At 37.8% G+C, this 12,466-nt stretch overlaps 1 protein-coding gene across 2 annotated transcripts in view; it reads left to right on the top strand.

Moving 5' to 3' along the window:
• Positions 1 to 12,466, top strand: part of PXDNL (peroxidasin like) — a 481,521-nt gene that overhangs the window by 357,789 nt on the left and 111,266 nt on the right. For both annotated transcript variants that reach the window (XR_003517612.2, XM_027581093.2), the window contains exon 11: positions 10,668 to 10,784. Coding sequence is in view for 1 of the 2 variants with exons in the window: in XM_027581093.2 (XP_027436894.1) it covers positions 10,668 to 10,784 (117 nt within the window). In the remaining variant the exon portion in view is untranslated. The remainder of the gene's footprint in view (positions 1 to 10,667; positions 10,785 to 12,466) is intronic.

The following is a 12,466-nucleotide window of genomic DNA, read 5'->3' as shown; positions in this document are numbered from 1 at the left end:
TAGCAACAAAAGAAATGAAGTCATTTGTCAGCAAACTGTCAAAAGATATTTGTGCTTCAGGATACTTCACAGATGTAGGAAAGACACTTCAGATATGAAAGTGAAAATGCTGTGCCCGATGTTCATAGTCACTTACCAAGCTGCCTACTAACATAGCTTAGGACTATGCTGATGGCTCTTACGGGCCTGGGCTATATAACAAAAGCAGTAATAAAACTATTCTAAACACCATAAATAATTTATATGCATGGGCATGTAATCCTGTTGTAAAGAACTCATGTTTTTCTCTTCTGCTTTTGTTCTGAACTGGGCTGCCCTTCCCTGTCTGTTATGGTGGTTGTGTGTGTGGGTTTAGGTGCATGTGCATGTGTGAGCACAGATACTCAACACTCCTTGTGGGCTAAGAGGTTTAGTTTTTTTTTATGTTATGTTAATCACCATACATTACATCATTAGTTTTTGATGTAGTGTTCCATGATTCATTATTTGTGTATAACACCCAGTGCTCCATGCAGAACGTGCCCTGCTATCACCAGGCTAACCCATCCTCCCAACCCCCACCCCTCTAGAACCCTCAGTTTATCAGAGTCCATTGTCTCTCATGGTTCGTTTCCCCCTCCGATTTCCCCACCTGCTATCTCCTTCTTCTTCTTCTTTTTTTTTTAAACATATAATGTATTATTTATTTCAGAGGTACATATCTGTGATTCAACAGTCTTGCACAATTCACAGCGCTCACCATAGCACATACCTTCCTCAATGTCTTTCACCCAGCCACCCCATTCCTCCTACCCCCCACTTCTCCAGGAACCCTCAGTTTGTTTCCTGAGATTAAGAATTCCTCATATCAGTGAGGTCATATGGTACACGTCTTTCTCTGATTGACTTATTTCACTCAGCATAACACTCTCCAGTTCTATCCACATCGTTGCAAATGGCAAGATTTCACTCCTTTTGATGGCTATATAATATTCCATTGTATATATATATATACCACCTCTTCTTTATTCGTTCATCTGTTGATGGACATCTTGGCTCTTTCCACAGTTTGGCTACTGTGGACATTGCTGCTATAAACATCAGGGTGAACATACCCCTTTGGATCCCTACCTTTGTTTCTTTGAGGTAAATACCCAGTAGTGCAATTGCTAGGTCATGCGCTAGCTCTATTTTCAACTTTTTGAAGAACTTCCATACTGTTTTCAGGAGTGGCTGCACTAGTTTGCATTTCCACCAACAGTGTAGGAGGGTTCCCCTTTCTCCACATCCCTACCAACATCTGTCATTTCCTGACTTGTTAATTTTAGCCATTCTGACTGGTGTGAGGTGATATCTCATTGAGGTTTTCATTTGGATTTCCCTGATGCCAAACGATGTTCAGCACTTTTTCATGTGTCTTTTGGCCATTTGGATGTCTTCTTTGCAGAAATGTCTGTTCAAGTCTTCTGCCTATTTCTTGATTGGATCATTTGTTCTTTGGGTGTTGAGTTTAAGAAGTTCTTTATATATATTGGATACTAGCCCTTTATCTGATATGTCACTTGCAAATATCTTCTCCCATTCTGTTGGCTATCTTTTGGTTTTGTTGACTATTTCTTTTGCTGTGCAAAAGCTTTTTATCTTGATGAGGTCCCAATAGTTCATTTTTGCTCTTGCTTCCCTTGCCTTTGGTGATGTTTCTAGGAAGAAGTTGCTGCAGCTGAGGTCGAAAAGGTTGCTGCCTGTGTTCTCCTTTAGGATGTTGATGGACTCCTGTATCACACTGAGGTCTTTCATCCATTTTGAGTCTATATTTGTGTGTGGTGTAAGGAAATGGTCCAGTTTCATTCTTCTGCAAGTGGCTGTCCAATTTTCCCAACACCATTTGTTGAAGAGACTGTCTTTTTTCCATTGGACATTCTTTCCTGTTTTGTCGAAGATTAGTTGACCATAAAGTTGAGGGTCCATTTCTGGGCTCTCTATTCTGTTCCATTGATCCATGTGTCTGTTTTTATGCCATTACCATACTGTCTTGATGATTACAGCTTTGTAATGGAGCTTGAAGTCCGGAATTGTGATGCTGCCAGCTTTGCTTTTCTTTTTCAACATTCCTCTGGCTATTCTAGGTCTTTTCTGGTTCCATACAAATTTTAGGATTATTTGTCCCATTTCTTTGTAAAAAACGGATGGTATTTAATGGGAATTGCGTTGAATGTGTAGATTGCTCTAGGTAGCATTGATAGCTTCACAATATTTGTTCTTCCAATCCATGAGCATGAAACATTTTTGCATTTCTTTGTGTCTTCCTCAATTTCTTTCATGAGTATTTTATAGTTTTCTGAGTACAGATTCTTTTCCTCTTTGGTTAGAGTTATTCCTAGGTATCTTACGGTTTTGGGTGCAATTGTAAATGGGATCGACTCCTTAATTTCTCTTTCTTCTGTCTTGTTGTTGGTGTATAGGAATGCCACTGATTTCTGTACATTGATTTTATATCCAGCCACTTACTGAATTCCTGTATGAGTTCTAGCAGTTTTGGGGTGGAGTCTTTTGGGTTTTCCACATAAAGTATCATATCATTGGCAAAGAGTGAGAGTTTGACTTCTTTGCTGATTTGGATGCCTTCTATTTCTTTTTGTTGTCTGATTGCTGTGGCTAGGACTTCTAATACTATGATAAATAACAGTGTTGATAGTGGACATCCCTGCCATGTTCCTGACCTTAGGGGGAAAGCTCTCAGTTTTTCCCCATTGAGAATGATATTCTCTGTGGGTTTATCCTAGATGGCTTTTATGATATTGAGGTATGTTCCCTCTATCCCTATACGCTGAAGAGTTTTGATCCAGAAAGGATGCTGTACTTTGTCAAATGCTTTTTCTGCATCAATTGAGAGGATCATATGGTTCTTGTTCTTTCTTTTATTAATGTATTGTATCTCATTGATTGATTTGCGGATGTTGAACCAGCCTTGCAGCCCAGGGATAAATCCCACTTGGTTGTGGTGAATAATCCTTTTAATGTACTGTTGGATCCTATTGGCTAGTATTTTGGTGAGAATTTTTGCATCCATGTTCATGAGGGATATTGGTCTGTAATTCTCCTTTTTGATGGGGTCTTTGTCTGGTTTTGGGATCAAGGTAATGGTGGCCTCATAAAACGAGTCTGGAAGTTTTCTTTCCATTTCTATTTTTTGGAAAAGTTTCAGAAGAATAAGTATTAATTCTTCTTTAAATGTTCAGTAGAATTTCCCTGGGAAGCCATCTGGCCCTGGGCTTTTGTTTGTTAGATTTTTGATGACTGCTTCAATGTCCTTAGTGGTTATAGGTCTGTTCAGGTTTGCTATTTCTTCCTGGTTCAGTTTTGTAGTTGATACATCTCTAGGAATGCATCCATTTCCAGATTATCTAATTTGCTGGCATATAGTTGCTCATAATATGTTCTTATAATTGTTTGTATTTCTTTGGTGTTTGTTGTGATCTCTCCTCTTTTTCATGATTTTGTTGATTTGGGTCATTTCTCTTTTCTTTTTGATAAGTCTGGCCAGGGCTTTTTCAATCTTGCTAATTCTTTCAAAGAAACAGATCCTTGTTTCATTGATCTGTTCTACTGTTCTTTTGTTTTCTATTTCATTGATTTCTGCTCTGATCTTTATTATTTCTCTTTTCCTTTGGGTTTAGGCTTTATTTGCTGTTCTTTCTCTAGCTCTTTTAGGTGTAGGGTTATGTTGTGTATTTGAGACCTTTCTTGTTTCTTGAGAAAAGCTGGTATTGCTATATACTTTCCTCTCAGGACTGCCTTTGCTGCATCCCAAAGATTTGGAACAGTTATATTTTCATTATTATTTGTTTCCACGAATATTTTAAATTCTTAATTTCCTGGTTGACCCATTCATTCTTTAGCAGGATGCTCTTTAGCCTCCATTTATTTGAGTTCTTTCCAACTTTCCTCTTGTGATTGAGTTCTAGTTTTAAAGCTTGTTGTCTGAAAATATGCAGGGAATGATCCCAACTTTTGGTATGGGTTGAGACCTGATTTGTGACCTAGGATGTGATCTATTCTGGAGAATGTTCCATGGGTACTAGAGAAGATTGTGTATTCTGTTGCTTTGGGATGGAATGTTCTGAATATATATGTGAAGTCCATTTGGTCCAATGTGTCATTTAAAGTCTTTATTTCCTTGTTGATCTTTTGCTTAGATGATCTGTCCATTTCAGTCAGGGGAGTGTTAAAATCCCCCACTAGTACTGTCTTGTTGTTGATGTGTTTCTTTGCTTTTGTTATTAATAGCCTTATATTAATAAGGCTGCTCCCATGTTAAGGGCATAGATATTTACAATTGTTAGATCTTCTTGTTGGATAGCCCTATTAGGTATGATATAATGTCCTTCCTCACCTCTTATTACAGTCTTTGGTTTAAAATCTAATTTGTCTGATATAAGGATTGCCACATCAGCTTTCTTTTGGTATCCTTTAGAATGGTAAATGGTTTTCCACCCCTTCACTTTCAATCTGGGGGTGTCTTTGGGTCTAAAATGAGTCTCTTGAAGACAACATATCAATGGTCTTTTTTTTTTTTTAATCCAATCTGAGAGCCTGTGTCTTTTGATTGGGGCATTTAGCCCATTTACATTCAGGGTAACTATTGAAAGGTATGAATTTAGTGCCATTGTATTGCCTGTAAGGTGACTGTTACTGTATATTGTCTCTGTTCTTTTCTGGTCCTTGTTGCTTTTAGGCTCTCTCTTTGCTTAGAGGACCCCTTTCAATATTTCTTGTAGGGCTGGTTTCGTGTTTGCAAATTCCTTTAGTTTTTGTTTGTCTGGGAAGCTTTTTATCTCTCCTTCTATTTTCAATGACAGCCTAGCTGGATATAGTATTCTTGGCTGCATATTTTTCTCATTTAGTGTTCTGAATATATCATGCCAGTCTTTTCTGGCCTGCCAGGTCTCTAATGTTTCTACCATTGTAGGTGACATATCTCTTCTCCTGAGCTGCTTTCAGGATTTTCTCTTTGTCTCTGAGTCTCGTAAGTTTTACTATTAGATGTTGGGGTGTTGACCTCTTTTTATGGATTTTGAGGGTGGTTCTCTGTCCCTCCTGGATTTTGATGACTGTTTCCTTCCCCAAATTAGGGAAGTTCTCTGCTATAATTTGCTCCAATATACCTTCTTCCCCCTCTCTCTTTCTTCTTCTTTTGGGATCCCAATTATTCTAACGTTGTTTTGTCTTATTTTATCGCTTATCTCTCGAATTCTGCCCTCGTGAACCAGTAGTTGTTTATCTCTCTTTTTCTCAGCTTCTTTATTCTCCACCATTTGGTCTTCTATATCACTAATTCTCTCTTCTGCTTCATTTATCCTAGCATTTAGAGCCTCCATTTTTGATTACAACTGATTAATAGCCTTTTTGATATCGACTTGGTTAGATTTTAGTTCTTTTATTTCTCCAGAAAGGGTTTCTCTAATATCTTCCAGTTTTTTTCAAGCCCAGGTGGTATCTTTAAAATCATCATTCTGAACTCTAGTTCTGACACTGTACTAATGTCCATATTGATTAAGTCCCTGGCAGTCGGTACTTCCTCTTGTTCTTTTTTTTGAGGTGATTTTTTCCTGTCTTGTCATTGTGTCCAGAGGAGAATAGATGAATAAGAGATTAAAATGCTAACAGGGTAATAACGTTCCCAGAAAATATACACTAAACAAATCATAAGAGACCTGAAACCAGGGGAAAAGAATGGGAAAGAAAGAAAAAAGAAAAATATAAAAACAAACAAAAACAAAACAAAACAAAAAATCACAGAATATGATCAAATATGATCAGCCTGGTGCATAGAGCAGTGCCACACAATACTTTTTGGGTGTATTTTAGTCTTTTAGAAGAAAGTGCCTCCCAAATTTTAAAGAAAGAAAAACTTATATATGTACAAAAATAAGGGTTAATACTATTAAGGATGGCATATGACTGTAAAGATGAAAATTATAAAAGATTTTATAAAAGGAATTGATAAGAAGTTGGTTGGAAAAAGAAAGAAGAGGATTTAAAAAAAAGTGGGGGAGTGAATGTGATCAGGCAAGAGACTAGAACAAAGACATACACTAGAGATTTAGGGTATATTTGATCTGTTAGAAGAACGTGTATCCAAAAATTTTAAAGAGAGAACAATTTATATACACACATATATATATATATATATATATATATATATATATATACACATACATACCAAAAATAAGGGTAACTACTATGAAGGGTTAGAATATGACTCTAAAAATGAAAAACAAAAAAGATTTAATTAAAAAAGGGATTGATAAGATGTTGGTTGAAAAGGGAAAAAGAAATTTTCATAGAAAAAAAAAGACAGATAAAAAATATTAACTTTGAAAGACTAAAGAATCATGGTAAAAAAGCCATGAATTCTATGTGCGGTATTCCCCTAGCGCTGGAGTTCTGCCGTTATCATTGATCTGTAAACTTGATCTTGGCTGTCTGTTCTTGCTGATCTTCTGGGGGAGGGGCCTGTCGCAGTGGTTCCCAAATGTCTTTGCGGGAGTTGGAATTGCCCTGCCCTTGCCTGGTCCAGGCTAAGTAATCTGCTCGGGTTTGCTCTTGGGAGATTTTGTTCCCTGCAAGCTTTCCATACAGATTTGGAGGACGAGAGCGAAAATGGTGGCCTCCCAGTGTCCCCCCGCTGGAGGAGCCGAGAACTCGGGACCCCACTCCTCATTGAGCCCCCAGAGAAAAGCAGTCAGTCACTCCTCTCTCCCTGGTCTCTGGCCGCACTCCCTGCTCACCCAGCCTGTGACCGAGCGTTTTTATCTCTGGCACCCGACCCCCTTTGGAGTCTCCAAACCCAGCAGAGTCCTGTGGTGTGCTCCCGCATCACTCCTCCTGGGGGAGGAAGGGGAGTCTCCCCAGATCTGCCACTTGTTGGGTCCCTGCTGGAAGAGATCCGACTGTGCCGCAGATCATGGTTTATTGGCAACCCCGAGCTGAGAGCCCACTCCTTGTCTCTGTCTCTGCAGCCAGCTTCCCCGCTCTGATCCCTGGGAACTCTGCTGCCCTCAGGCACCCCCAGTCTTTCTGTGACACCAAGGGTCCTGAGACCACACTGTCCCAGCGAGGGTTCCACCTCCCGTTTATCTATTGGAGCGATGTCCCTCAGCAGAGCCAACTTCTAAAAGTTCCAATTTTGCGCTCCGGGGCTCTATCACTTGCCAGAAGTGGCCCACGGAGGCCCCCTCCCCTGCTGTTTATCTTCCGAATATCACCTTGGATTCACTTCTTTGCACGTCCTACCTTCTAGAAAGTGGTCGCTTTTCTGTTCAGAGAGTTGCTGCTATTCTTTTCTTCAATCTCCTGTTGAGTTCATGGGTGTTCAGAACGGTTTGATCCCTATCCAGCTGAATTCCTGGGACCAGACGAAATCCAGGTCTCTTACACCTGGGCTAGGAGGTTTAGTAAACATTAGAATATAAATCTTATTGGAACGATGCCAAAATCCTGTTATACCCAAAACCAGTTTTCATCAGCTGACAAGAATACAGTAATTTACAGTGATGCATTTTAAGGGCTTCCTGCAGTCATGAACATTTTAATTTACTTAAGAAGTTATGTTATTTTACATAACATATTTGCATAAGATGTTACCAAGAAAAAAACCAGACCCTGGGAAACATAGAATGAAAACAGTTTATTTTTTTATTTTTATTTTCTTAAGATTTCTAATAAGTGAGAGAGAGAGAGGGAATGAGCTGGGGGGAGGGGCAGAGGGAGAAGCAGCCTCCCTTCTGAGTAGGGATCCTGATGTGGGGCTCCGTCCCAAGACCCTGGAGTTATGATCTGAGCTTCCCAGGACCCTGGGATCATGACCTGAGCTTCCTAGGGCCCTGGGATCATGACCTGACCTAAAGGCAGATGCTTAAATGACTTGAGCCACCCAGCACTCCATGAAGACAGTTTTGAAACATGGAGTTGGGGCAGTTTTGGGGCTGTGAATGCTGGCTTCTGGGGAGCAGAGGAATCGTCCTTACTAGAAGTCACAGTACTTCATCCATCCTGTGTTTTCAGCATTCAGTAAATGTTTTCCAAATTGTTTTTGCTTAACATCAACTCTTTAAGTAGAAATAGATCAATAATTCCTTGTTTCTGTTCATACATGTCTGAGGAAAAAATTGTGTTTCCCCTAGAAATGTTAATACCATGAAAAACATTTTCCATGAGCTAAAAAGGTGTAGAAATGAAATTTTTTCTTGATGTCTTTGTTAACTCCTGGGGGAAATTACTTTTAAAGGACTCAAACATTATTTTTAGAGTTTCCATATGTCAGGATTGAAAAATGCTTCCAAAGAAATAGTATTTGGGGTCTTTTTTGCTTGCATTATTTTATATTTAATATCTGGTGTTTAGAAGCATAATGCCTAATTTCACTCCAACAGGCTCCTTTATTTCATACCAGTTTATCTACTGTGTCTCGGCTTCTTGCATTTAGTTTCTACTTCTATTTTTTTCATCTGCATCAGTTCACGTCTAACTGAACTCTGACATTTATGGTGCTGTTCATTTCTCATACCACAATGCACTAACGATTTCTTTTTACTAGGTAGTTTGCACTGAAATTGCCACCTGATTATCTTTTGTCCCTTGCAACTGTGTAGTTGGGTTACTTGTAGGTTTATGTGTCGAGATTTTTAATTGGTCTTGATGTGGTCCATTAATCATTTGATACATTTATAAAAGAGGCTTCTTTTACTTGCCTAGTGCATAGACTAAATATTTTAAGATGTACCCTTTCTGTGTCATCTTAACAGATGTTCTATCAATTTTCTTTCATTCTTTTAATGTCCATTTAAGCCAAGAACACAACTCCCCACAAATTAATTTCCTTCCCTACACTGCCTGAACAAATGATAAAATGAAAAAGAAACAGCTTCAATGAACGGTGTGAATCACAGCACGAGGCACTTATATGTAAGGGCCTATAGTTACCAACGATGTAAATAAAAATGCTTTTTTGTATGAGGCATCACAGTCATGGGTTTTGTAAAATCCACCAGAAGGGTGGATTTTAATAAAATGGCAAAACGCTTCATCTAAGCATGTGGTGTGTTAGTATTGGAGGTGGGACTGATGGCCACCATTGTAAGTGAAAGGCCCAGAAATGTCTACTCATTATTTCTGTTGAATTCCTCCAGCTTACACTACCTGCCTTTGTGATGTTTAGCTCTTCTGGGTTTTCTTCCCATTAGATCAAAATTTCTCCATTGATCTAGCAAATTGGTCATTTTACTGCTAGGAAAAAATGTAAAATGTCTTTCCTATTTTTTGGTAGGATGTAGTCTTGGATTAAAAATATAATTTTTCTATGAAAACATATAAAATATAACAAAGCTACATATGAAATATAACAATGCCAGACATGGCTAGTTGTGTTTTAGTTACTATTAAAAAGTTGAAGTCAAATTTCCCAACAGTTGTGCCTTGACTAAATGACTTCCCATAACTACTATCTACTTTTGCTTTATAGCTCTTCTACTGTGTCATGAATCCATTTTTTAACATAGAAATATGTTAAAGTTGTTCCTAGCAATTTAAAAAGTTCGTGTAATGTTCCAGAAAGAACATCATGCTGGGGGTTGAGTGGCCTAAATTCTCATTGTATCTCTGAGAGTTATTCAGTTCAACCTCCCCCAGCCCGAATTTCTTCATCTGTGGAACATGGAGCCTGAGCCTGCTGATCTGTGGGATATTTTCCATCCTGACTTTCCTAAGACTCTATTACAAATATCTTGCAGGCATTCCTGAGGGCTTTCATGAATTTTATGACCTTATAATTTATCTTTTACCATTGTTTAGCCTAGTGCCTTACTTAGAATTGAAGACTTTTAAAAGTCTTTATTACTTAAACACAATGTGAAAGCTGAAACAAATACAGTTTCCCAAATATTATTTATTTTATCATGATTCTTGTAAATCCAGATGGTGAGGAAGAGCAACGAGGGGTAAGTACAAAGATCCAACAGCAAGGAGAAGAGGTCAGGTCATCTCATAAAGTTGTTTGGAAAATGTCATCACTTAGGTATTATTGGAGATCATTGTCCCTTAAATAGTTATATAGATTTTTTTTTCATATTAATAAAAGAGTCATGAATAGACTTTATAACTGTATATGCATCTATTAGCTATTTACTATTTAAACAAATTCAACTGTAAAAGATCTGTAGGTTTGGAAATCTTGACCTAAATGTGAGTTTTTAAAAGGTATCATAGCACGTGTTATAAGAAACATGTTTTTCCTGAAATTAACAAAGTAACTTGTAGCAAATTTTATGATGTGTATGAAAGTTTGGAGGAAACAATTTTGTGAATGGTTCAAATACAATTTGTAGTTTTATATATATCTGTTGCAGTTAGTAAATAACATATGAAGCAGACTCCATAAGGTTTAGAAATAATTCGTTCTTACTAACTACTACTTTTCTGCTTTGCAAACCAGCTATGTATATTTTTGGTTTCTTTGCAAGCAGGCACAAACATACACAAGCACCTGTACATTCTTAATAGATTTTGTGTAAATAATTGGAAACAAATTCTAATTAAGCAACATATTTAAACATATTTCCTTTTTTCCTTTACTATTAACAATTTTTAGAGTAATTTTTAATTTTGATATAATTTTTCATTCTCTTTAGCTCCTCCGCAATTCACAATAATCCCCAAGGATCAAGTGGTGCTAGAAGGACATACTGTAGAATTTCTCTGTGAAGCTGAAGGCAACCCACCTCCAATAATTGCCTGGACCAAAGCAGGTATTAGCATATGGACAAGTGATTGTGAAAAGAGATAAATACCTTCTTTATTATGACAGGATAAAAAACAGTTTAAACTAATTATCATAGGTATATTATGGACATGAAAACATCACAGAAAATGTAATCTTTGAATTAAATATGTCATCATAATTTCTGTTATATGTTAAGTTTCAACATTTGAATATGTGGCCTTCCTCAGATAATCTCTCTGGCACTCAGTTTCTTCATCTATTTTTTTTTTTTTAATTCATTCATTCTCCCACACCTCTCCTCTCTGGCAACTACCAGTTTGTTCAGTTTCTTGAGATTTATTTATTTATTTATTTATTATTTTAAAAGATTTTTTATTTATTTGTCAGAGAGAGAGAGAGCACAAGCAGGGGGTGTGGCAGGCAGAGGGAGAAGCAGACTCCCTGCTGAGCAAGGAGCCCGATGTGGAACTCGATCCCAGGACCCTGGGATTATGACCTGAGCTGGAGGCAGGCACTTAACTGACCGACCCACCCAGGTGTCTTAGTTTCTTGATTTTTAAAATAAAATTATTGGACAGTTAGTGGTTTTAAATATTTTTTAAAGTGGCAGAGTTCTCTTTTTGTACAAAGTGTAATTGTAAGTTCAGTGAAACCAACCATAAGTAAAACTCTAGCATGTTAAGTGGATAAAAGAGAGCTACTTTTGGTGGGGGTGTGGGGCGCTTGGGTGGCTCAGGAGATTAAGTATCTGCCTTAGGCTCAGGTCATTATCCCAAGGTCCTGGGATCAAGCCCCATCTCAGGCTCCCTGCTCAGTGGGGAGTCTGCTTTTCCCTCTCCCTCTGCCCCTCCACCCACTTGTGCATGCTCTCTCAAATAAATATTTATTTATTTATTATTAATAATATTTATTTATAAATATAACATTTATTTATAAGTATATTAAGTTTATTTTTATTTATTTTTAAGTATTTTTATTAATAAGTATAAAATAAATATTAACTTATTAATTAATAAATAAATATTTATTTGTGAGAGAGAGTGTGTAAGAGAGCATGAGTGAATGGAGGGACAGAGGGAGACAATCTTTAAGCAGACTCCCTGCTGAGCATGGAGCCCCACATGGACTGGATCTCATCAACTCATGAGATCATGACCTGAGCCAAAACCAAGAGTTGCTGGCTTAACTGACTGAGCCATCCAGGTGCCCAGAGAGCTGCTGTCTTTTAAGTGTTGGGGGGGATGCGGGGTGCACCTGAGAGGCTGGGCACTTCCAGTGATCCCTGGGGTGTTAGAGATTAAGGTCTACATTCTGAGAAGAGAGCTCCTCTTAAGATTTCTCTGGTCTTGGAATTGCTAACTTTTATATTAGTTCAGGTAACTAGGTTAAATTCTAAACACATCAAAATTGTGAACGTCTTCTGGCTAAAATTTTTGCTCTCATCTTTGTAAGAGTAGAGTGGGTAGGAGGTGAACTTTGAAGCTGGAAAGCCAAGATTCACATTTCCCTCCTTCATTTACTAGTTTAATGACCTTGGGCAAGTAAGTTAACTGTGGTTTTACTGGAGTTTCTTTATCTATATGCTGGGAGTGATTTGGGGATTATTTTGAATGTATACACATAAATATTTAGAAGAGTATTTGGCTCATTTGTGTACATGGTCAATAAGGTTAACTATTTACAAAGGCAAATCATTTTTAAAAATTT

Source organism: Zalophus californianus, chromosome 4 (genome assembly GCF_009762305.2).
Source record: "Zalophus californianus isolate mZalCal1 chromosome 4, mZalCal1.pri.v2, whole genome shotgun sequence".
Lineage (NCBI taxonomy): Eukaryota > Metazoa > Chordata > Mammalia > Carnivora > Otariidae > Zalophus > Zalophus californianus.
Note: the sequence above shows the minus strand (reverse complement) of the source record. Positions and strands in the feature narration are given on the sequence as shown.